The 25,483-nt window shown below is 35.6% G+C and overlaps 1 protein-coding gene across 4 annotated transcripts; it reads left to right on the top strand.

Moving 5' to 3' along the window:
• Window positions 1-99: 99 nt before the first annotated feature.
• clcn6 (chloride channel 6) lies at window positions 100-24,344 on the top strand. 4 transcript variants are annotated; one of them, XR_007931442.1, is made up of 24 exons: window positions 100-492; window positions 1,254-1,313; window positions 1,436-1,501; window positions 1,586-1,651; window positions 2,130-2,196; window positions 2,284-2,390; window positions 2,635-2,761; window positions 3,023-3,090; window positions 3,314-3,372; window positions 3,680-3,812; window positions 3,974-4,087; window positions 5,339-5,505; window positions 5,651-5,768; window positions 11,046-11,175; window positions 12,922-13,075; window positions 13,194-13,350; window positions 13,615-13,721; window positions 14,154-14,340; window positions 16,455-16,612; window positions 17,550-17,706; window positions 20,730-20,837; window positions 21,085-21,210; window positions 22,180-22,263; window positions 22,409-24,344. XR_007931442.1 is itself a non-coding variant. In XM_051904360.1 (23 exons), the coding sequence occupies exons 1-23, from the start codon at window positions 418-420 to the stop codon at window positions 22,487-22,489; spliced, it is 2,592 nt and encodes an 863-aa protein (XP_051760320.1). In that variant the 5' UTR covers window positions 100-417; the 3' UTR covers window positions 22,490-24,344. The 4 variants fall into 4 exon arrangements, 2 of the variants coding, with proteins under 2 accessions (XP_051760320.1, XP_051760322.1); XR_007931441.1 differs by having other exon boundaries at window positions 21,085-22,263; XM_051904360.1 differs by lacking the exon at window positions 22,180-22,263.
• Window positions 24,345-25,483: the final 1,139 nt, after the last annotated feature.

Genomic DNA, 25,483 nt, shown 5'->3' with positions numbered 1-25,483 from the left:
CTGCAGTGTCTGTCATATCTTATGATGTAAACACACCACATGTACTTATTAATAATTAAGCTATATGTGTATGTGCAGGCAGATACGCACACGTCCACACAGAAAAAAGAAAGTTAAAGTACAGAAAAGAAAAGTCAACCTATTTATCCAATCTGTTCTTTATTCTTTGAAGTCTTTTGTTTTATTTTTCCTGAAATATTTGTAATTGCACATTAACCGGCTCTGATCAATTAGCTTGTGTCACTGGTGTCGGACCTAGGTCGTTTTGTACACATAAAGCTGCGTAACTGGTGCGCGCTTGAATTAAAAACAGCTTGTCTGCGTTAAATCTGCGCAGCTGGTGCGCGCTTGAATATCTCAACTCTCGTGTGACGGTCATGTGATCCGGTGCGCTGTACTAGCGGTGTGTTGCTGAAGATGGCGTGCTGTGGAGGATGTTTGTGTTGTCAGTGCTGCTGCAATGAAGGCGAAACAAGAACACCAGAGGAGCTGGTATGAGTGAATAAATGTGTATTATCTGTTTCCTAACGCAAAGCGCCTTGTTGAATGAAATGCGCGTGCTTTCTGATGCGGTAAATGATGCTTTATCTGTTATTCTCCACCCAAATTCACTGTAAACAGCATCATGTAAATCAAGTGTACACTAACAATGGGTTTTGCAATCAAACTGAGTCTACTAAGAGCAGTAAAACTCAGCAAGCTGTTCAATTCATATGCATTATCACTGAGCGTGAAAGTGTAACTGTTTCTGAATCTAGTGTGCTCCCTATCTAGACGACATTGTTGGGCATATTTAGCCAGTGCAGCAGTTTTGTATAATAGTCTGTCATTAGGACATCATGTAATTTGGTCGTTATATCACCAAAATATTGTCTAGATAGCCAGCTCAAGTTATGAGACACAACTTGTATTTCTTGATATTATGATAATCAACCTGATATAATAATAATAATGTTAATGAGTTCCTTATTATTGTAAAAAAAGTGATATTGTAGAGAAATCTTTTGCAGTAGTCATTATTCTAGGTATAATAAAGTGAAATGTCAGAAATGTGCACAGAAAGAGTCCCTCCATTGTTTAGAGTCATTACAGGCCATCTGTTCATTTTGAGGACTGAGATCCCATTCTGGGAAACCTCAGAACCACCTAAGTAAGCCCCCAATCTGATGGTTTCCTTTTCTAAAGCATCTGGTCTTATTTTCTGAATGTGTTGACCTGATTTTATTATTTTACCACTGGCTTTTGCTTGTTAGACAATACTGGGTGAAACCAGAGAAGACGATGATGAAATATTGCCAAGAAAAGACTATGAGGTCAGTGAATAATGGACATAAAGTAATTCTAAGTCTTGAAACATGATATTTTGTCATTAACTGTAATGTTTGAACAGTATGAATGCTGCATGTAATGTCTTTATTCATATTTGACATTTCAGAGTTTGGATTATGACCGATGTATTAATGAGCCATTCTTGGAGGTTTTAGAGGGGTTGGATAATAAGGTAAAATGTTTGATGTCATCATTTATCATATTCAGTGATGTCAAGTCCCTGTTTACCAGACTCATGATCTCATTTCTCTTACAGAAAGCCAAAAAGTATGAAGCGATAAAGTGGATTTTGGTCTTTGCGATTGGAGTATCAACAGGACTGGTACGTTTTGGGGTGGTTAATGCATCTAAAATAATTTTGATCAAGGTTTATAGCACACAGTATACTATATTTCTGCAATAGAATTTGACATTTATAGAGAATTATAGATTCTGCAAATACTTAAAATCAAATGTTACTGGGAATTGAATATCTGAGACATACAATATAAAATGATAACTACAATATAAAATGAGAACAAATGCCTTTGTTGTGGTAAATAGTTTGTTAATAATATTAATATTGGTTATCTGTAATTTTATGTTGTAAACATTTAGTACATACAAATATATTTAAACTGATAAATGTGCCCAGGTCATATTTTAGCCCAAAATTAAATAAATAAAATACATTCATTTCAATATAGAGGTCTTTTGGGACCCTTAAGATTCTTAATGTCTTAAGGGGGTGAAATATTTGACATTTCATCTCCGTACAGTTTATATGGTTAATAGAAATGATGATTTCTCTCTTTTTTCAGACTGGCCTGTTTGTGGATTTCTTTGTGTGGCTCTTCACTCAGCTGAAGTTCAGCTTGGTTGGACAATGTATCTTTTCTGCTCAATGCTGCTTTGTATTTTGGTTTGTGTCATTTTGCACTATTTGCTGAGTGGAGTCCTTGACGTGTTGTTTAGCTGTGGAGGAATGCAGTGAGAATGGCTGTTTAGCTCTCTCATTACTGGAGCTGCTGGCTCTCAATATGATGTTCATATTCATCTCCAGTGTTCTGGTGCTCATTGAGGTAAGAACATCTGAATATATGTTAAAAAGAGTCAAGTCATTAGAAACAAACCTTGTGTTAAATTCCTCCTCAAACAACAACAACAACAAAAACTGCTCATTGATTTATTTGATATTTTTGCTCTCTCTCTAAGTCAACATACAATCAAAATCGCATGCTATTATTAAAAAGAGAAATTTAATAATTGTATAGAGTTTGTGTGTGGGGGGAGTATATAATCAGTCTATTTTTTCCCTGTATATAGCCTGTTGCAGCTGGGTCTGGTATCCCAGAAATTAAAAGTTACCTTAACGGAGTAAAGATTCCAGGAATTGTGCGGCTGCGGACCTTCATTTGTAAGGTCACTGGGGTCCTGTTTGCTGTTGCTGGAGGTAATTATGAGGAAAATAACTTATATCAGCACTACAACGATTCAAATGAAGCCTGGGTCTGTGCTCTATTTGACTTTTAATGGTGATTGACACTTAAAACACTTTTTGGTTCATATTTTTAAGAAAAATATGTGTATACTGGCCTGATACTGCTAATATGTCAAAAAGTTACGTGGTGTTGTTCAGAGCCATGCAGACCGATGACAGTGATATGTCTTTTAAAAGTTGTTCCAAACTGACTCAGTATTGTTGTTGTTTCAGGATTGTTTGTGGGTAAAGAGGGACCAATGATCCACAGTGGAGCGATAGTAGGGGCAGGACTTCCTCAGGTACTCCTCCATATGCTGATGTTTCCAACATGAGCTGAGTAATACACGTACCCATTTCACTAATGTTTAACTATTCTGCCATAAAAAGATGTTAAGGTTAGCAGTACTTTAGATGGTTAATGATTTTGTGCTCTTAATGTTACCTGGTAAGTAATTTATACATCATGTTTCCTGTCACAGTCATAGTTAAATCTTTTGAACCCATGTTTGTATGTCTGGTTAGTTTCAGAGCATCACCTTCAAGAAGATCCGCTTTCACTTCCCCTATTTCCGCAGTGACAGGTGAGCAATACATCACACACAGTGTAAAATGAATGTAAAACAGCATTTACCTCCACTTGCTGCAACCCTTTACCTCTGTAATGTGGTATATTTATATATAATATATGTGGAAAAAACAAAAAACAGTACAGAACATTTAATAGAATGTGTAGCTTTGGTCAGGCAAATCAAGATATTACAGGTTATTACATTTTAATAAATTATCTTCATAATATTTTTTTCTTTAGAAAAGTATTATTGTATGATGCCATTTTATTTATTATAATTATTAGATAATTTCTCAGTGATTATTTTATGTTGTGTTCAGGGACAAAAGGGATTTTGTCTCAGCGGGTGCAGCAGCCGGAGTTGCAGCTGCCTTCGGGGCACCCATAGGGGGCACACTCTTTAGTCTGGAGGAGGGATCATCCTTCTGGAACCAGGCTCTCACATGGAAAGTGGTATGTTGGTTGTTGAGTTTTTTTTTTTTAAGGTTTTTTTTTTTTTTTTTTTTTTTTTTTTTTTTAAGGTTTTGTTGTATTTTTGGTGTGTGCTCAGAAAGTGCTACTTAACCTTCATCAATTATAATTCCCCCTCTCTCTGTCTCTTTTCTGTTTCTTAGTTGTTCTGCTCCATGTCTGCCACTTTCACACTCAACTTCTTTCGTTCTGGGATCAACTTCAATAAATGGGGATCATTCCAGCTCCCTGGCCTGCTCAACTTTGGAGAGTTCAAGGTGAAGAACTACAGAATGAAAACATTAAGTTCCCTTTATTATATGCATTTTTGTTGTTGATGTAAATTAGGTGATAATATGGTACTAACATGACACATTTTAAATGAATCAAATTCTTTAATGTCTACATTTAAATATTTAATTGGCCTATTACTTTCTTAAACTCTTAAATGCATGAATGTTTCGCCAATCATTATTACATATTTGGGTCTTTAGCGACCCAGATCTAAGAAATCCATCTAACAGGGATGGATTTCTTACTGCCGCAGTAACATAAAACTTAACAATTGCATAATTGCATAAAATAACAATTGCAAAAACTCGGAAGGGACTCGGAAAGGGTTTAATTTGAGCAGATGCTTTTTACCATCATTACTGTTTTCAAAGTCAATATTTTGATTGCTGACAGCTTCACCAGATCCACCATCAAGTGACAGTGACACTAATATTTGATTGCATCGGTACTTGCTCTGCAGTAAATCGCTGAGCCATTTCAAGTTTTGCTGATGATATATGCATATTCTTTTGTAAAACATCATGTCATCATTGCGTATCAGACATTTGCACCTTGAGGAATAAAGGGTGAATTGCACTTATTGATTTAGATTTTCAATTATTGTTGCGCAGAAGAAAATATACTTACACTATTACATACCTCGGGTTGTTAGCGACCCTATATATATATATATATATATATATATAATATTTTTTTTTTTTTTTTTTTTCAAAAAATGAATTTGAAAACAGATATTCTTGTTATATTGTTTACAATAAATAGATTAAGGAATACTAAGAAGGTTGATGTCTAACCAAGGTATGCATTTAAGGGTTAATGCACATTTTTACTGTGAATAATTAATTATTGGTGCACAGTATTCTAAAAAAAAAAAAAAAAAATGTAGTTATAATATTTAATATAAATTGTAATATCCTTTTCACCTGATGTCACCCAGGCCGATTGGGCAGGGGAAAAAAAGTTAACCAAAGCCAGAATGCTATTTGATTTAACTTAACGTTGTAGGTAATGCAGAATTTTTTTTTAATTAAAAGATAAATAAATAATAGCTAATGCAGTAATTTAATGTTACTGTCATAAATGCTAGCTAAGATGCTCTTAAGGGTGAATTTAACCTTAAGGTTCCACATCCTGATCACTTGCAAATGCAGTTTCCTGTTAACTTAAAAATGATCAATGAATTCATGAAGCAGGTTTGTGGTTTTGCCTTATTTGTTTTTCTTTGCTATCTGCAGTGCACAGATGGAGATAAGTCATGTCATTTGTGGACAGCAGTAGATTTGGCGTTTTTTGTATTAATGGGGGTGGCAGGAGGTCTGCTCGGCGCGCTGTTCAACTGCATCAACAAACGGCTCGCAAAATACCGCATGAGAAACGTTCATCCCAAAGCAAGATTCATCAGGTGCTCCAGAGATATCTTAATTATATAGATTTAATATTGAATGAAACTACTAAAAACAGCTTTTAAAATTTAACTACCCAGATATGAAGAGAGTAGCTTTCTGACTTGTACATATGGCAATATTTTATATTTCTTTTATTGGCAGGGTGTTGGAGAGTCTGTTGGTATGTATGGTGACTTCATTAGTGATCTTCATGGCTTCAGTGACTCTGGGGGAGTGCCGAGATTTAGTCTCCACCATAAATAACAACTCATCAACACAGGTCAGTCTGAGACCAGCTTCCTATCTCTTTTAACTTCATTCTTTCATTCTCTCTTCTAATTAGGGCCAGAGCACCGATGGTGTGAGGACCCTATTGTAATTGCTCTGCCAATTCTTTTTCTTCTCTGAAATGAATTGCATTTTTGAGGGCCTAAACATGCTCAAACTCACGAAACTTTGCACACGCGTCAGAAGTGGTGAAAATATACGTCTGATATGGGTTTCAGAATTAGGTGTGGCAAAATGGCTCAATAGCGCCACCTACAAAATTTCAATTAAGCGCCCTTTGTGCTACATTTCACATACAGCTATGAAATTCGGTAGACAGATGTAACAGCCCAATACCTACAAAAAACCAGTGGGTGCAAAATCTGTAAACCCAACAGGAAGTGAGATATTTTGAATTTTACTCTGCAAAATTTTAGCAGTTTTTGCCATTTCCACACGTTGTACTTTAACAAACTCTTCCTAGAGCTTTAATCAGATCAAGGTCATATTTGGTCAGTGTAATCTTAAGGCCTTAGTGACGTTAAATTGCGAAGATCTAGAGTTTTTGCTGAAGGGCGTGTCCATGGCGGCCGGACAAATTTCGATGTTTCGCCATGAAACAGGAAGTTGTTGTAACTCGGGCATACAATGTCCAATCTGCCCCAAACTTCACATGTTTTATTACAGTTCTGACCTAAACACATCTACATGGCAATATTCAGTTACAGTCATAGCGCCACCTGCGGGTAACAGGAAATAACATGTTTTACACTGTGATTAACTCCTCATAAAGATTTAACCAGAAGCACATCATATATGGTCAGTCTAATCTTAAGGCCTTTGAGATGTTAAATTGCAAAGATCTTGAGTTTTCGTTGAATAGCGTGTCTGTGGCGGCTTGACATAGTCTGATGTTTCACCATGAAAGGGGAATCACATTTTGGAGGGCCTAAACATGCTCAAACTCATGAAACTTTGCTGATGCGTCAGAAGTGGTGAAAATTTACGTCTGATATGGGTTTCAGAATTAGGTGTGGCAAAATGGCTCGATTAGTGCCACCTACAAAATTTCAACGAAGTGCCCCTGACCCTACGTTTCACGTACAGGTATGAAATTCGGTACACACATCTAACAGCCCAATACCTACAAAAAAGTCTCTTGGAGAGAATCTGAAAACCAACAGGAAGTGAGATATTTTGAATTTTCTTTGCAAAATTTGTGCACTTTTTGCCATTTCCAGACGATGTACTTTAACAAACTCCTCCTAGAGCTGTAATCAGATCAACATCATATTTAGTCAGTCTAATCTAAAGGCCTTTGTGACATGAAATTGCGAAGATCTAGAGTTTTCGCCGAAGGGCGTGTCCGTGGCGGCCTGACAAAGTTCGATGTTTTGCCATGAAAAAGGAAGTTGTAACTCGGGCATACAATGTCCGATCTGCCCCAAACTTCATATGTTTTATTAGAGTCCTGGCCTGAAGACATCTACATGCCAATATTCAGTTACAGTCATAGCGCCACCTGTGGGCAACAGGAAATTACATGCTTTACACAGTGATTAACTCCTCGTAGAGATTTACCAGAGAGATAACATCATATGTCAAAGATCTTGAGTTTTCATTGAACGGGCTGTCCGTGGCAGCCTGACAAAGTCAGTCAATGTTTCGCCATGAAAGAGGAAGCTGTTGTAACTCAGGCATACAATGTCCGATCTGCCCCAAACTTCACATGTGTGATAACCAACATGCCAATATTCAATTATAGTCAAAGTGCCACCTGCTGGCGGCAGGAACTGTGGTGCATCAAAATGACTTTGCCATATTTCTCCTCTATTTATCCGCTTAAATGAATATCGCCCACTGTTCAGTTTTCCTAAGGCCTCCGGGTGGCGGTGAGCCCGGGTGCGAGGGCCCTTTCTAATCTATTTGATTTCTTAGCTTTTTTGGTCCCACTTTATATTAATTGTCTTTAACTACTATGTAATAACATTTAAATTAATAATTTTATACAATGCACTTATCGTGTACATACTAGGGGTGTGGCGAGATCTTGTGATATTAAAACGTGACAGTATTTCTCATGGAGGTGAAAAGCTGTCTCGCGATATCAGCGCGTTGAGTTTGTGGCAAAACCTTTTACTGCATATGATAATTAACACTCAGAAAGTTCGTTTTCAGAAAGATCGTTTTCTAAGGCTACACGATAAATTAAAACAATTTAAAAATCATAATATAACATAGCTTTATTATTTATAAACCTACACTAACACAGGGTAATACATCAGTATGTTTCTAAATTTGCACACTATTGTTTATCACTGTTAGATTAAAATCTCAATCACAGGTAGAATATTTGTAGTCTCAGTCATCAGTTTAGAAACAGGCGCCTCAACCCCTGTGGTGTGTGGCAGCAGCAGCGCGAGATCTCGGGAGAATGACCAAGCAGACACAGATTAAGTGTGGTACAAAGCATTCTCAGATATATTCAGGAAGAAGGGTCATATTTATAGACGTAGGTCAAACAACAGTCTCCAGGATGGCTTGAGCATCTAATCATACGACTTAAGAATCAAACCTTACCATGTATGGCATTTCAAGAAATATAATAACAAATAAGAAATGTATGTGCGTAAATGTGTGTGTGTGTCTTCAACTTCTGGTTGCATGTGAGAGTGTCAGTGTGTCCAAGGACGACTACTACTTGTTTTGTCTAGGTAGGTACATGATGTGCACAATGGAAAAATCCCAAGACACAAAGAAAGTCAAAAAGTGAAGCCCAAGAAATAAGAAATTATTTAACAATCGCAACTATAAAATAAAAGTTTAAACCCTTTGATGTTTGATGTCCACAAAACATTCTTGTTCAAGACATTATAGTGGCTGTAGCATTTCTTTTGTAAAGATGTGGTGAAATTTCAAAGATTAAGTGGACACTTAAATTAAGTGCTGTGTGGCCAATCTTAAACAAGGATTTAATCATGCGTCATCAAGTGTAACAACAATAATAACCAGCACCCTCTGCTGGCATTTGTCATAATATGTATATAATATTATATATAATATATTTATAATATTATGCATATTATATATTTTTTTAGGTGTTGTTCAATAAAACCATAATTACTTGCTTTATGTTCATTATGTAAACCAATTATTATTGCCTCATTGTTATTACATATGTATTTTAAGTCATTGTAAAGGGTATTCACTTAGGTCTATTTTTATCCCCACAAAAAATATTATAAGATTGCTCAATTAATTGTAAAAATAATTGTCCAATTACTCGATTACCAAAATAATCGTTAGTGACAGCCAGGGCTGGACTGGGGCTAAAACTTGGCCCTAGATAATCCTGCCCACGAGTTCCCCCGTGAATGTTTTGCTGGGGTTAGGGCCTTAAATTTGAGTAAATAAATGAATAAATAAAACAGGACAAACATATTATGATAGATATAATTGAATACACAACAAATGCAGTTAGCAAACTTAATATTGCATTTTGTCACCTAGAAATACACTTGACAGTAAAGCATTGACTTTGAGCTAGGATGCAGTGAACTAAATTTACTGCTATTAAATTCTGTCATTTACTCACCCTCATGTCATTCCAAACCTTTTCTCTTCTGTGAAACACAAAAGAAGATATTTTGAATAATGTTGTAACCAAACCATTTTGGTTACCCTTGACTTCTACTGAATGGACAGAGAGGGGGAAAAAACAGTCATTTCTCAAATTATCTTCTTTTATGTTCCACAGAAGAAAGAAATTCATACAGGTTTGGAATGACATGATGATGAGTAAATGATAACAATTTTCATCTTTGGGTGAACTATCCCTTTAAGAAGTATAACATTTGTAAATAGTTAACACCTAATTTATATAAGACACTGATAATCATCTTTAATCAGGCTCTTATTGAATTAACATGTTACCTCAATTAAAATTCATTAGAACTAAACATATTTAAAGAGAAGCTTTGTCCTTAATTCATAGGATCCAGCCTTTAAAGCTATTTTGTTAAATTATCCTTTTTAGTTGCCCGAATGAAATTTACTATAGTTCTTACATAGAATCCAGAGTTTAACTGTAGACTAGTATTAGTAAGATGGTGGTCTCAAGTAAAACCATGCCCCTCCTTACCATGGTTATATGGTTTTCAAAATAAATAAAGTAAGAATAAACTATGGAATTTGTAATAAAAATACCCTAAACATGTACAAACTATTAAAAACGACCTCAATAAAAGTGATATTTATTCCCCAATATTTAATATAAGTAATAATAGTAACATTTATAATAAATACATTTCTGCCAAAACAACATATTTGTACAGTGTTAACTGCAAGTTAAATTATGGATTGACAAGTCTGTAATTGGGAGTATTGGTGTTTTCCAATTTACCTTGGAACAGATGCATCGGGTAGCACCGCTTCGTCACACTTTTGGAATATTTGCTTTGTGAAAGTCCCAGTGCTCCCCATGGCCAGTACTTGCCTGGTGACATCCCTAGATTAGTTAAATAATAAGTAAAATAAGTTATGTGACTTTCAGTCAAATAAAATTTTTCCAGTCATATTTTGTGCTTGAAGATTTCATATAGTGTTTCTTAAAAATATTGCCTCGTCTCGTTCTCGTGAACCCAATATCGTGTATTGTCTCGTGAGCTAAGTGTATCACACACCCCCTAGTATATACGTATTTTTACATTGTACTAATATTTAAAAATCCCTTCATGTAATTACATATATAATTACACCATTGACCCTTCCCTTACACCTTAACCCACCCTGAAACCTAACCATACCTCGATTTATGCACATCGATACCTCGATTTTATACCCCTTACGCATTTATGCACATACACACAAAAACGGCGCTGATAGTTGACACGCTAAAATATATAGATTCAAATGTGTATATATTTAAATGGGATGAAAGATCTAGAATATAGTGAATGTTAGCTTGCTTATTGTGCCCAAGAGCATAATCTATTTAAGTCTACCTGTCATTTTAACCACAGCTTGAGAGCAGTAGTTCCAACCACACAAGTTTGTGACACTGTTTGCGAATGTTTGTTGATGTATGGTTTCAGGAAACTCCAAATGTTGAACTATGTTGGTAATGGCGGAACTTGCGACCATAGTTGGCTAACAATGCTTTTGGGAAACACATCCCAGGTCCACACTTCAGTTTATTTTTAGGAGATTACTTCTAATTTTTATGAAGCTGTCCTTTATTGTGTGCAGTATGAATCAGCCAGTAGGTGCAGTAATGGTTTGTGTTTTGTAGGGGTCTGTAAATGAGGAGGTGAACTCAACCATACGACGATTCTTCTGCTACAACAACACATATAATGACATGGCGACTCTGTTCTTCAACCCTCAAGAGGTGGCAATCCACCAGCTCTTCCACCAGAATGGTAGGAAAGTTACATGCAGCAATATACTATTTATGATCAGCTTTTGTTAATTCACAGCATATTTTGCTAATTTGATTGTGCCACCCCTTTTTTCCCAGCAACCTATGTTTTCCAAAGGCTTTTCAGAAATTATTACCAAAAGGATTTTTAATTTACTCCTGTGATGCAAAGCTGAATTTTCAGCAGGCATTAGTCCAGTCTTAAGTGTCACATGATTTTCCGGAAATCATTCTAATATGCTAGTTTGGTGCTCAATTTTCAGAATTTTTTGTAACATTATAAATGTCTTTACTGTCACTTTTGATAAATTTAATGCCCCCTTGCAAGTTTTATATATATTTTATATATATATATATATATATATATCACATCACATACTTTTACATGGCAGGAAGTCATATGTTGACTTGAGATTTAGTATATCCACGCAACCACATCCACATGCAATGCAAATGCCCTAACCATGGGCACTGGAACATATGTACTGCAAACGGATCATGTGTGAAACAAGCATAAGAGACTTTTTTTTTTTTTTCAAAAACATAAAAAAAAAAAAAAAATCTTAATTATTCCAAACATTTGACTGGTAGTGTATATATTTTAAATGAATTTTATATATATATATATATATTTCGATTTTTTTTTTTTTTTTTTTTTTTTTTTTTTACTGTTTAACTAGTCAACTTAAAAACTACAATATGATTCAAGTAACATTTTCTTTATTAACAATCCGGTTAAAAAAAAGTTCCATTACAAGTGCACCACACATGAAGTGATCAACATGGTGTAAATGTAAAACAATTTGTTAAATATCTTTGCAGAAAATATGCCTGAAATAAATAACACCTATAGGCTATTATTAACAGCAAATGCTTTGTAAAAACAGAAAACAACAGCAGCTTTCAGCCTGTCACCATCATGTAAACATGAAATATCAAACATACAGTAGTAGTCCTTTACAGGTTTTTGCATTCCATTGCGCTATTTGTCGTATTGTTTTTATGTTTGGCGCACTTGTGTCTCGCGTCTTTTGCAGCGTCTCACCCATGAAACGGCATTCTAAAAACACGGCGGTCAAGTTAAAGAAAGTTCAACTCGCGTTTAATAACCGTAATAGCCTTTTTTTTTTCATTCCACTGCCTGTGTCTCATTGTTATAACGCAATAACGCATTTCTGAATGAACAGCCGCTTAAGAATAGTGATGTGTTCTACATTCATAGAGCGTCGCATGAGAGCGGTTAATCAGGTGCGCCATCATGTGGTCGGATCATTTTCTTGTCCTAACGGTTATCATTGCTGTATTGTCAACATGTCTAGTTGTAAATCTAGCTAACATTTTTATTCAAAATCGCGATTTCAAAAATAATAAAATCGAGGCAAAACAATAAATTCGAATTAATCGGAAAATTCGCCCAGCCCTGTATTAAAATAATGAGATCAAAATAATTAAGATCAACAATAGTGCACTTTCACACTTCCACTGAAAACTACTAAACATTAAGCGAGGATGAAATCACACTGCTGTAAAGAAAAAAAGAATGAGAGCTTCATTGTAAAATGGAATGTGGCACAATAATTGTTTTATCTTGTTTTCATAATTGTCAGAATCCAAAATTTAATTAAACATCCAGCCCTCACTTCTATGATGTTATCTGTAGAAATCAAGCTGAAGATTGACTATACCACTCTATTCTCTAACCCCCTCTGCCTATCTTTCTCCCTTCTTTGTCTGGTTTTGTTCACAGCTACCTTTAGTCCGGTCACCCTCTCGCTGTTCTTCATGCTGTATTTTTTTCTGAGCTGTTGGACATATGGTGTGTCCGTCCCCAGTGGTCTGTTTGTCCCGTCTCTTCTCTGTGGAGCTTCACTTGGACGCCTGGTGGCCAATGTCCTCAAAATGTAAGATTTATTCCTGTTTATAGTGACTTAAGAACTTCCAAGGTCACCTTTTGGAGCATAATTTTTTTCATCATAATCTTTTGGGATAAATTTGTTGTTTTAATGTGTGTAATTGCAGTAACTTCCACATGCAAATCTATTCTGGGACCTTTGCCTTGATTGGAGCAGCTGCCTTCCTAGGAGGTGTGGTTAGAATGACCATCAGCCTGACAGTCATCTTAATTGAATCGACCAATGAGATCACCTACGGACTTCCTATTATGATAACACTGATGGTAGGAAAAAATCATTATAACTGATATCTGAATTTGGTGTTTTTATGTTTTATAGGAAATCATCTTCCAGGATGTTTGTGTGATAATAAATAAAATTATTTGGACAGTTTGTGAGACTTTTCAACTATCAGACTACATCCTTTATGAATGTCTTCCCAGTAGAGCATAATTAGAATTTAATACAGTAAAAAAAAATCTACAGATAATGTCTCCATTCTTCTCTTTAATGAAATATACACTTCTAACTGCCATTGTTTTTCTCAGGTGGCCAAATGGACAGGAGATTTCTTTAATAAGGGAATATACGATATTCACATTCACCTGAAAGGAGTTCCGCTGCTGGAGTGGGAAACAGAAGTCGAGATGGACAAGTGAGACCTTTGTATTACACGTGTGACTTACAGAGGCTCCCACAAGTATTTGGACTTTTAAGATACACTTCTCTGCATTTCATGGCATTATTTGTCAAAAAATCCAAGTTCTAGGAAAAATATAATTTGTAATGCAGTGATGTTCATACATGATGTGTATCTTTTGGAGCCAATTCGTTCCCATCCATCCATATCCTTAGCTCATCGCTGAAAATTAATTTAAATCCTTAGTTAATTACTCAAATATCATTCAAATGTTCATCTGTTCATTCATTGCTTAAAATCCTTAGTTCTTAGAATCTCTCAAATTTTCATTCAGATCCTCAGCTCGTCTCTCAAAATTCATTTGTTCATGAATGAATGCATGAATGAATGATAGTCTTGTACAATTTTGTCGTCTTTGTTTTTGTTGTCTCTCCATCTCACTGTTAGATTGACAGCCAGTGACATCATGGAGCCCAACCTGACATACGTGTATCCTCACACCCGTATTCAGTCTCTGGTCAGCATCCTGAGGACCACAGTCTATCACGCCTTCCCCGTTGTCACCGAGAACAGAGATAATGAGAAGGAGTTTATGAAAGGAAATATCCTCATAAGCAACAATATCAAATTCAAGGTACAACATCACAGCAATTATACCAGTGTTTTGACCACAAGATGGTGCAAATGGTCTACTGTTTTACGTCTCACTCAGTAGCACAGAAATGAGCTTTATTTGATACTCAGATCATGTACTTTGTTGAGGAGAGGCGTAGTATTTCTTCTGAGTGATCCGACTTGTGATTTTTGCCTGGCGGATGATAAAATGTACTATACTGAAGGAAGGATCTGAGCCATAATTAAGGATCGGATTATCATAGAGACTACAGGGTGGTTCTTTTGACTTGAACTAATACAGCTTTTCTCAGTTGCTTTGACACATTTCTTAAATCATCCTTAACATTTGCAAACCAGTAAGTGCATTTCTCAACAATTCATACAAACCACGCTACACAATGAATTAACTGCAAAAAGTCTAACTTTCTTAAAATCCTTAGTTCATCTCTCAAAAGTAAATATTTATGTCAATAAACGTATCAGTGCCATCAAAGTCCCTGGGTCATTGTTCACAAACAAGAATGCTTAGCCATGTTTTCAATATAACAGTGTACTCCGTCAGTATTTCCTGATGTAAACTATGGCTATACTTTTGATGACAATGATTGAAAATGCACAAGGCTGCGGTTTGTATAGCATTGCATGTTAATTTCAACAATACAAAATTTACACATTACTGTATGTGGCCTTTACTGTTGGTCTGTCAACAAATTACAGTACAATGTCATTGCGATACAGAGAATAATAGAGAAAAGAGAAATATACACAACCATTTTACAGCACAGAGAGGGGAAAAAAGTCAGCATTCACCTGAGAGCAATTCATCAATTCAGGACACATTTACAAAAATACTTGACAGATTGACAACTGGTTAAATTTATATTTAAAATATATTTTGATCAACATGACATGAGCAATTGATAATGTAGGAAACAGCAGACAGCTGCACATAATCCATTACAATTTGTTCAAAAGAATGAGAAATTGCATTTATGATGTTGTGCACAACTGACTACGTGATGTGGAGTTTGAACAAGCAGTTTTTTCAAATTTCTTTTGTGATCTAAGAAATGTACTAAAGCAACTGAGGGAAAAACTGTAAGCAAGCAACCACTTCTGTGTTTCTTCAGAAAATGTAAAAGAAAAAGAAAAATGTAGTTTGTACTTTGGAAACTTTTGAAAAGATTTTTAAAAAATATCAACATTTGAGCTTTGCTAGAATGTTTCCCTTGTTCCTCTTTCTGTGAAATTTGCATTCTTAGACTACAAAATGAACCAAATAAATGTTACTGTGCACAATTCATTACTGTTGTTACAATGTTATTCTAAAGAAAAAAAAGGTTGGTTTTTATAATCTTATATTAATATGTTAGAACTTTTTCCACTTCTAAAATAATGTATCCACTTTCTACTTTCAAAATCCAACTTAAAAGGTTAGTTCACCCAAAAATGAAAATAATGTCATTTATTACTCACCCTCATGTCGTTCCACACCTGTAAGACCTTCATTCATCTTCGGAACACAAATTAAGATATTTTTGATTAAATCCGATGGCTCAGTGAGGCCTGCATTCACAGCAATGACATTTCCTCTCAAGATCCATAAAGGTACTAAAAACATATTTAAAACAGTTCATGCGAGTTCAGTAGTTCTACCTTAATATAATAAAGCGACGAGAATATTTTTGTGCGGCAAAAAAATTTGATTTGAAATCGGCCCATCACTATATTGTTGAAAAGTCGTTATTTTGTTTTTTTGGCGCACAAAAAGTATTCTTGTCGCTTTAAATATGTTTTTAGTACCTTTATGGATCTTGAGAGAGGAAATGTCATTGCTTTGAATGCAGGCCTCACTGAGCCATCGGATTTAATCAAAAATATCTTAATTTGTGTTCCGAAGATAAATGAAGGCCTTACGGGTGTGGAATGACATGAGTAATAAATTACATTATTTTCATTTTTGGGTGAACTAACCCTTTAATTCCGAAGGGTAGATCAAGTCCTACAATATATAAAATAATAGATTATTAGTTACATTTTAAAGTTGTAAAATGTTTATGTTTCCTAATTCTTTTTGTTTCTATGTCCAAAAAAAAAAACCACGTTTCACTCTTGATGTTTCCGCTCCTTCAGAAAACCAGCGTGTTGACACGTGCGGGGGAGCAGAGACGGAGGTGTCAGTCAATGAAATCATACCCGTCAAGTGAGCTACGCAATGTGTGTGATGAGCAGGTTGTTGTGGAGCCGGCGGAGGAAGGGCAGGACATCCTTCAGCAGATGCTGGAGAGGAGGTCAGTTGGATGAACTTTGACCTTTTACCTCCAGAACTATTATCACCCTGTTCCGGTTGAGAAGCATTTATATTATGAGAACATTGAGCATTGAGACAAGATGAATTTGTATGACCGTTTGTATGCAGTGTATATTGTCACACAATTATTTCATTGCTCCATTTTCTCCACTTTTGAGCATTTATAGCTCCCAGAAGTCCACTTATAATTTTATTTAAGGTTTCTTACAAAACAATTTAACATACTTTTTGTTCATGTACCTTTTAAAGCTTCTATACGTAATCCAGGGCATTAGTTAGCTGAATATTGAATATAAGAGATCATATGTTAACATGCTGACATTTTTCAATGAATATTTTTGCTGTTTATTTTCAATAAATGATGTTGGTACACTGGGGAGGAGCTTAGAGTTGTGACAGTACACTGCAAAAAATGCTGTTCTTATTTAGAGTTTTTGTCTTGTTTCTAGTCAAAATATTTTAAAGTTCTTAAATCAAGAAGCATTTTCTTGACAAGTAAAAATTATTTTCTTGTTTTCAGGAAAAATAAGTCAAAATTAAGTGAGTTTTTCCTTAAAACAAGCAAAATAATCTGCCAATGGGGTAAGCAAAATAATCTTATTTCAAACCAAAAATAAGATATAAAATCTTGTTTTCAGTTTGGATTAAGATTATTTTGCTTACCCCATTGGCAGATTATTTTGCTTGTTTTAAGGAAAAACTCACTTAATTTTGACTTATTTTTCCTGAAAACAAGAAAATAATTTTTACTTGTCAAGAAAATGCTTCTTGATTTAAGAACTTTAAGATATTTTGACTAGAAACAAGACAAAAACTCTAAATAAGAACAGCATTTTTTGCAGTGTATTGTGCCTTTTATTTAAAAAGAGCAAGAGAAATCTGTTTTCCCACATGAGCCCTTTTGTTGATGTTGGCAGGTATGTGCCGTACCCAAACCTTTACCCGGACCAGTCGCCCAGTGAGGAGTGGACCATGGAGGAGAGGTTCCGCCCGCTCACCTTTCACGGGCTCATCCTGCGTTCACAGCTCGTCAACTTGCTGATCCGCGGTGTCTGCTATGCTGAAAACCAGTCGGTCAGTGTCATTCAAACACCTCCTCCTATTCCCCTTCTCCTTGATTCTTCTCTCTTCTTCCCTTTTGTTTGTTCTCTTCCTGTCTCATCACCTTTTCTTTTGCCTTCATTTCCCACCTCAATTTTCTTTATCTTACTCTCATCATTCTTTGAGGCGGTCGAAACATCCCTGTAGTCCCCTTATGTTTATGCCTTATAATTACTTGAAAGTGTGCATGACATTAAAAATGCATTTAATGTAATTTATTAATAACTGTACCTGTTTTTTTATTTATTTTTTTTATTAAACCTTAATAGCTTTCTCCACCATTTTGCTAATCAAGGCAGCATGAGCAGGGAAGAATGTTATTAATCACTGTCATTAAAGGGGTCCTTGTTATGCTTTTTTACATTTTCAGCTTCTTTAATGTTGCTGTTGGAGCATGAAAAAAGGTTTGCAAAGTTACAAAGCGCAAATTCCACTCCAAAGGGAGTTATTCTCTATATCAGTAAGCACTGTTTATGAACTCCCTGAAATGGCTTGATTGAGTCACAATACTTGAGGTCACAATATTCCTCATGCAAATAATTAATGCCCAGGGCATATGTAAAATAAAGGGGCGAGGCCTGGTTGAGTTGCATTGAAAGTGTGCTAAAACTCACGGTTATGGTAAGGGAAGTGAGAGTTCCCAAACATGCTCGAAGTGGTTCACCAATCACAACACTTTGGTCCAGTCGACCAATCAGAGCATATTGCGCTTTTTGGAAGGAGTGGCTTTATAGAGACCGGAACTAAACAGAGCGTTACTGACAGACTGTGAAGAGAGGTGCTGCAACAATGTGAAATATGTCCAAAATAATGTGTTCTTTGAAAGTTCCAGCATGAAAACCCTTTCTAGTAGCCAAAAAAAATAAGATTTTGAAAACAAGACTTTGAACCCTTTTAACCAAACATTTCACCTGATCAAATATTTCACATTGCTATGAACATTACAAAAAAAGTGTTTGATTCCAGTGCATTTGTAATAATGCCAAATGAAAAGTTTTAATTTAAAGTACATTTTAAATAATTTTCATTTAATAATCTTTAGTCAAGCACATGTAAAGTACTTCATTATGATTTTAGCTGTTGTGTTGTTATTTAATAGTACATTTAATATATTTTAAATATACTGCAACTTCATCATTACAAATATGTAATTACAAATATATGTTTCAATAGAAATGACAAGTGTATTTTATTTTACCATAAATGCTTTTCAGTACATTTGGCAGTACACTTTAACTACATAAGAATTCAGTCCAACTTTTTTTTAAAAAAACAACTGCATTTAAACTAATTGCATTTAATATAAATTTCATTATACAGTGGGTACAGAAAGGATTCAGACCCCCTTAAATTTTTCACTCTTTGTTATATTGCAGCCATTTGCTAAAATCATTTAAGTTCATATTTTTTCCTCATTAATGTACACACAGCACCCCATATTGACAGAAAAACACAGAATTGTTGACATTTTTGCAGATTTATTAAAAAAGAAAAACTGAAATATCACATGTTCCTAAGTATTCAGACCCTTTGCTCAGTATTTAGTAGAAGCACCCTTTTGATCTAATACAGCCATGAGTCTTTTTGGGAAAGATGTAACAAGTTTTTCACACCTGGATTTGGGGATCCTCTGCCATTCCTCCTTGCAGATCCTCTCCAGTTCTGTCAGGTTGGATGGTAAACGTTGGTGGACAGCCATTTTTAGGTCTCTCCAGAGATGCTCAATTGGGTTTAAGTCAGGGCTCTGGCTGAGCACCCCCACAGCATGATGCTGCCCCACCATGCTTCACTGTTGGGACTGTATTGGACAGGTGATGTGCAGTGCCTGGTTTTCTCCACACATACTGCTTAGAATTAAGGCCAAAAAGTTCTATCTTGGTCTCATCAGACCAGAGAATCTTATTTCTCACCATCTTGGAGTCCTCCATGCGGGCTTTCGTGTGTCTTGCACTGAGGAGAGGCTGCAGTGATGGTTGACTTTCTACAACTTTCTCCCATCTCCCGAATGCATCTCTGGAGCTCAGCCACAGTGATCTTTGGGTTCTTCTTTACCTCTCTCACCAAGGCTCTTCTCCCCTGATAGCTCAGTTTGGCCAGACGGCCAGCTCTAGGAAGTGTTCTGGTCGTCCCAAACGTCTTCCATTTAAGGGTTATGGAGGCCACTGTGCTCTTAGGAACCTTAAGTGCAGCAGAAATTTTTTTGTAACCTTGACCAGATCTGTGCCGTGCCACAATTCTGTCTCTGAGCTTTTCAGGCAGTTCCTTTGACCTCATGATTCTCATTTGCTCTGACATGCACTGTGAGCTGTAAGGTCTTATATAGACAGGTGTGTGGCTTTACTAATCAAGTCCAATCAGTATAATCAAACACAGCTGGACTCAAATGAAGGTGTAGAACCATCTCAAGGATGATCAGAAGAAATGGACAGCACCTGAGTTAAATATATGAGTGTCACAGCAAAGGGTCTGAATACTTAGGACCATGTGATATTTCAGTTTTTCTTTTTTAATACATCTGCAAAAATGTCAACAATTCTGTGTTTCTCTGTCAATATGGGGTGCTGTGTGTACATTAATGAGGAAAAAATATGAACCTTAAATGATTTTAGCAAATGGCTGCAATATAACAAAGAGTGAAAAATTTAAGGGGGTCTGAATACTTTCCGTACCCACTGTATTTTCATTTCATTACAGTTAACATGCAGTTAAGAGTCCGAAAACATTACATTCAATTCACACTTAAGTATATTCTTTTAAAGTATATTTCCATAATAAGTACTTTTTTTTTTTTTTTTTTTTTTTTAAGGCTGCTTAAGTGTATTTCTTTTTTTACAAGAAAAAATGCTTAATTCCTTTAGTGAAATGAGCGGCAATCAGAGTTGGTGTTTTTATGCTTTAATTTGCCCTTGTTTGGACTGTTCACAGCACTATCAGTTGCAACCAAATACATGTGTCAAGACCAGCCTATCTCTCTCTCTCTGTTCCCCCCTCTGTAGAGTGCCTCACAGCCACGGCTCTCTCATTCAGAGATGACTGAGGACTACCCACGATTCCCTGACATCCACGATCTCGACCTGGCCCTTCTCAACCCACGCATGATTGTGGTAAAGTCCTCTGACCTATAAAACTCATCATGGAATGCTGTGACTCTCACAGCAGTTCATAAACTGCTGTATATGTCAGTTATACATGTGTGTTTGTGTGCATAATGACTATTAATTGGTGTTAATTTGAAGTGTTGAAGAGCTCTTGTTGTAAAGTGAGCCATGCAGTGATGACAGTTTGTTCAGTGGTCTCTCTCAGACAAAATTAACCTAATTTATCTCAGCAGAAACTTTTTCTTTTTTACAGGATGTGACTCCTTACATGAACCCCAGTCCGTATACAGTCTCTCCAAACACACGCGTCTCCCAAGTATTCAATCTGTTCAGGACCATGGGGCTTCGACACTTACCTGTAGTCAATGCAGTGGGAGAGGTAAGTTTAAAACTGAGGGGGCATTTACACTACGCTGTTTTCAACTAAAAACTGAAAACATTTAAAAACGATACTTTTATCATCTCCATATAAGCTACAAAAACATGAATTTGTGAAAAATATTAATGAGTATTATGCGTTCAGTCTATAGTGTAGTGTTTCTTTACAAAGTGACATCGCCAACTACTGGCATGGCATGAATATTACAGCGCTTTTAGTTGTTTTCTTGGACCCGTGTGAACGAGGATCGTTTTTTGACAATATTGTTTTTTCAAAAATGCTAAGGGAAAACTTTTCCGTTTTTAGATGTTGTCTAAACGTACCCTAAATAAGCACAAACATAGAAACACATCTAAGGAAAAGTGACAAAATATGTAGAAGCAACCTTCTGTCTTTTCAGATTTTTGTGTCTTCATTAGGGCTGTAATGGTACACAAACATGACGATTCGGTACGTACCTCTGGTTTGGTACAGGTTCGGTACAGCAGGGTAGAGTTCATTTCTCTAGCGAACTAACATGATGTTGTCACTAAATACCTGAGATAAATGTAATGCTATGTGAGATATTATTCTCAAGCTGATTTATTCAGTTGAAACACTGGTTGAGAGATTACATGAAAACATATAGATAGATCATCTCTTCTTCTGCGCTTTTTACTGGTAGCAAACAGCGTTGCATTACTGTGCGCGCCCCCTTCGGGATTGGAGTGTGGATCACCTGTGACTGATTATATTCATCATGTGACTGTCTGAACCGAACCTTGAAGTCTGTACCGTGCGGTTCGTGATGAATACATGTACCGTTTCACCACTAGACTTCATTCATTTGTAGTTTTAAAGGAATAGTTCACCAAAAAATAAAAATTCTATTACTTATTGCCCTTTATGTCATTCCAAACCTTTCTTTGTAAGGTGGAATACAAAAAGAGATACTTTGTACAATGTTCATGCTGCTTTTTTCCCATTCAGTGAAAGTATATAGTGACCAGGGGCTGTAAAGCTCCAAAATGAACAAAAAAAGCAAAAAATAAAAACAAACCATATGACTTAAGGGTGAGTATATGACAACAGAATTTTGATTTTTGGATAAACTTTTTCTTTATTTTTTTTCTCATATTATATTTTCTTGGATGAAGCTTAGTAAACTATGCAAGAATGGTTTCATAAATTTATGTTTTGATGTTTGTGTCTCTTGCAGATTGTGGGAATAATCACCAGACATAATCTTACCCATGAGTTTTTAGTTGCTAAACTTCGACAGCATTACATCACAATCTAAGACTCCACTGGCGCCGTCTGCGATCAATCAGCCAAACTTGAGTAGTGGCTCGCTTGAGAGGAGATGAGCCAAACGCTCCAGGGACCTGAGACCAGATCGCCTCCGGACCTGAACCCCTGCTTCAGGTCGCACCCTTAAGCCATTCCTAGTTCCTGCGTGGACCACTAGAGTTCGGTATCTGACCCGTCCAGGCACAAACACACACAAACACCCATCATGCTAGCACTAATGCAGGTGAAGTACAGTTAATCAACACATTTCAGGAAAGCATCCTGATTTCCTTGTACTGACGATGTTTGCTGCCTGTGTTTTACCAACCTCACTGTAGCACTTTTAATTTTGTCTCTTTGAGTTCTGAATGTTTTAAATTGTGCTTACCATTTCTGTATATTTATGAATGTTTGCTTTTGCACAAAGAGTGAGATAAACCACTGACCACAGTCCCTGGTCAAAATCTTTTTACTTAAAGGGTAAATATCATGAAACCAAGAACACGTCTGTGTCATTATTCACCCCAGAATCAAAAGAAAGATTTGTTTGTTTGTAAAGAAAATGGATTTTTTTTTTTTTTTTTTTTTTTTAGTATTGTGGCATTGGTAATGAAGGCTCCAAATGAAAAATTCTTATTACTGTACTGCCAGAGTAATATTTAAATTCTATTGCCGTCATTTATTCTGATTTCAATAAAATAGTTGTATTGCAATAATACAAATATTTTACTTTTAAATATTTGTTTTAAAAATGACTGTATTAATGTAAAGAGTCATCAATATATAAACAATTGGAATGCAATTGGTGCATAGCAGTAATTCGAAATTTTGCAATTAGCGTTAAAATGTAACAAAATATATTGTTAAATAAGGTTAAATAAGGAAATCATTGAAAATGTGGCATTAAAGAAATATTAGAAGACCTCTTGCTAGGAGTCATCCATAAAATATATGCATACAGTTCTGATTGATGATTCATTAAATCATGCCATTATTTCTATAATGCCTTTTTCTAGTGACACGTTTGCTCTACTTTGAAATGCAATTTAAGGTCTTTCAATTCCAGTCTTTTGGCATTCATAAGTGGAAAATATTCCAATTGTAATTGTGGCATTAACAATATTTTTACAGTTATTAGCGCATCTTCAAATAATCGTTTTTGCCCATTCCATTGAAATGTCCTGACATTCTTGACGTTGTTTTGTCAGGGAAGAAAGCGCTCAGGGTGCGTTTGTAATAATAAACCAATCAAACCACCATAAAGTCACTAAATTACAGGGATTTATGTAATATGCTTCTTTTTGTAATCTAACATCCACTGTAATGTACAGTCATGATATCAGTATGGGGTTTGATTTCAAGGGACTTTTAAGAGCAGACTAAATAGTATTATAGGAAATGGTGGCACATTTGTATACTACACATTCCTTCTTTTTTTTTTTCATTTATTTGTAATTTTTTTTTTTGTTTTAATTTGATTTATTTAAGATGAATTCCACTGAGGATATTTTGTCACATGCTGCAAATAATGTTTTAATTTATTCTTTAAAATGTAATTTATCTATTGCAGTTTTTTATTATGATGTGAAACAATCAGTTTTATTTGATGTCTTTTCAAATGTATGTTTTATAACATACGGTTTATTTGAGTTTTCTTTGTTGACTGAATATGTGCTGCAGGTATGGAGAGTTGACTGAACACCATTCGTCTGTTATAAGAGCTTCATAAAGTGACATGCAAATGTTATGTGAAAATCATCTGTAATCTCAATACTCCATTGTAGTGTCATGTACTCTATCATTATGGTTTTTCAGGTGATGGATTCAATGCAGTATAGTCAAAATAAAATGTATACCCTTGTAAACTTGTGTGGAAAGGAGTTCAGTTTTGGTCAGAATTTATACATAATCATTACAGTATGTGAGTCGGATTATAGTTTTACACTGAAAGGTGGACCTTACACAACCATAACACAACCTTTTATGCTTTTTTTAAATGCAATTTAAGGAAGTACTTATACAAAGGTAGGGCTTTCAAAAAATATACCGAGATTAAATTCGCCGTAAAATCAAAATTGACAGTTTTTTTATTTTTTTATTTAATGGAATATTGCAATATTTTATTATAAATGTTTTGCGTGCGCACATCAATTTATTTATTTATATTTTATTAATGTGCCCTTGTAATCTTTCATCAAAATAACTTCCCTTCCCCTCTTCAATGATGACGTGTTTACTCGCACGAGGGCAGGGCAACCTGTCATTCACGTGAGATTGGATGTCTGGTGGTTTGCTATTGGTCAATCAATTCCAAATGGACAAAATCAAGTCCCGTCCTACTTTCTTTTTTTTTTTTCTTGTCTGAGAAGCTGCTTTACTTGGATACGCGTCACAATAGGGAAAAAGGGATGATCACAGCTTGCATTTCATGCTCACTTTAAACCCAGACATTTCAGCTTATTCATGCCATAAAAAATATATTTTATTTTTTGCTTCTTGAACGGCATATGCACACTACCATTTAAATGTTTTTGGTCTGAAGATTTTTGGTAACACTTTACAATAAGGTCTCATTTGTTATTATTAGTTCTATCATGACAACTCTCGGAAGATTGTTAGCATGGTAATGGATATGACAATGTTAATGTATTTGGTCTTGGCGGAATAGATCTGCTATGCTGCTGCTTCTGTAGATTATAGCTGTTGTTGTAGATTATTGCTGCTGCTGATTATTGCTGCTGCTGCAGAGCAAGTACAGGAACTTGCTACTGCCAATACACACGCCGATACGCTGCTGCAAGTAATTTAAATGTGTGAGCAACAAGCTCATTGGCTGCAGATGTGACATGGACCAATCAGCTTGTGCCAGTAGTTAAAGGATTAGTTCACTTTCAAATGAAAATTAGCCCAAGTTTTACTCACCCTCAAGCCATCCTAGGTGTATATGACTTTTTTCTTTCTGATGAACACAATCGGAGAAATATTAATAAATATCCTGACGCAT

The sequence above is a fragment of the Ctenopharyngodon idella genome, chromosome 8 (assembly GCF_019924925.1).
Source record: "Ctenopharyngodon idella isolate HZGC_01 chromosome 8, HZGC01, whole genome shotgun sequence".
Lineage (NCBI taxonomy): Eukaryota > Metazoa > Chordata > Actinopteri > Cypriniformes > Xenocyprididae > Ctenopharyngodon > Ctenopharyngodon idella.
This window is presented reverse-complemented; position numbering and strand designations above follow the sequence as displayed.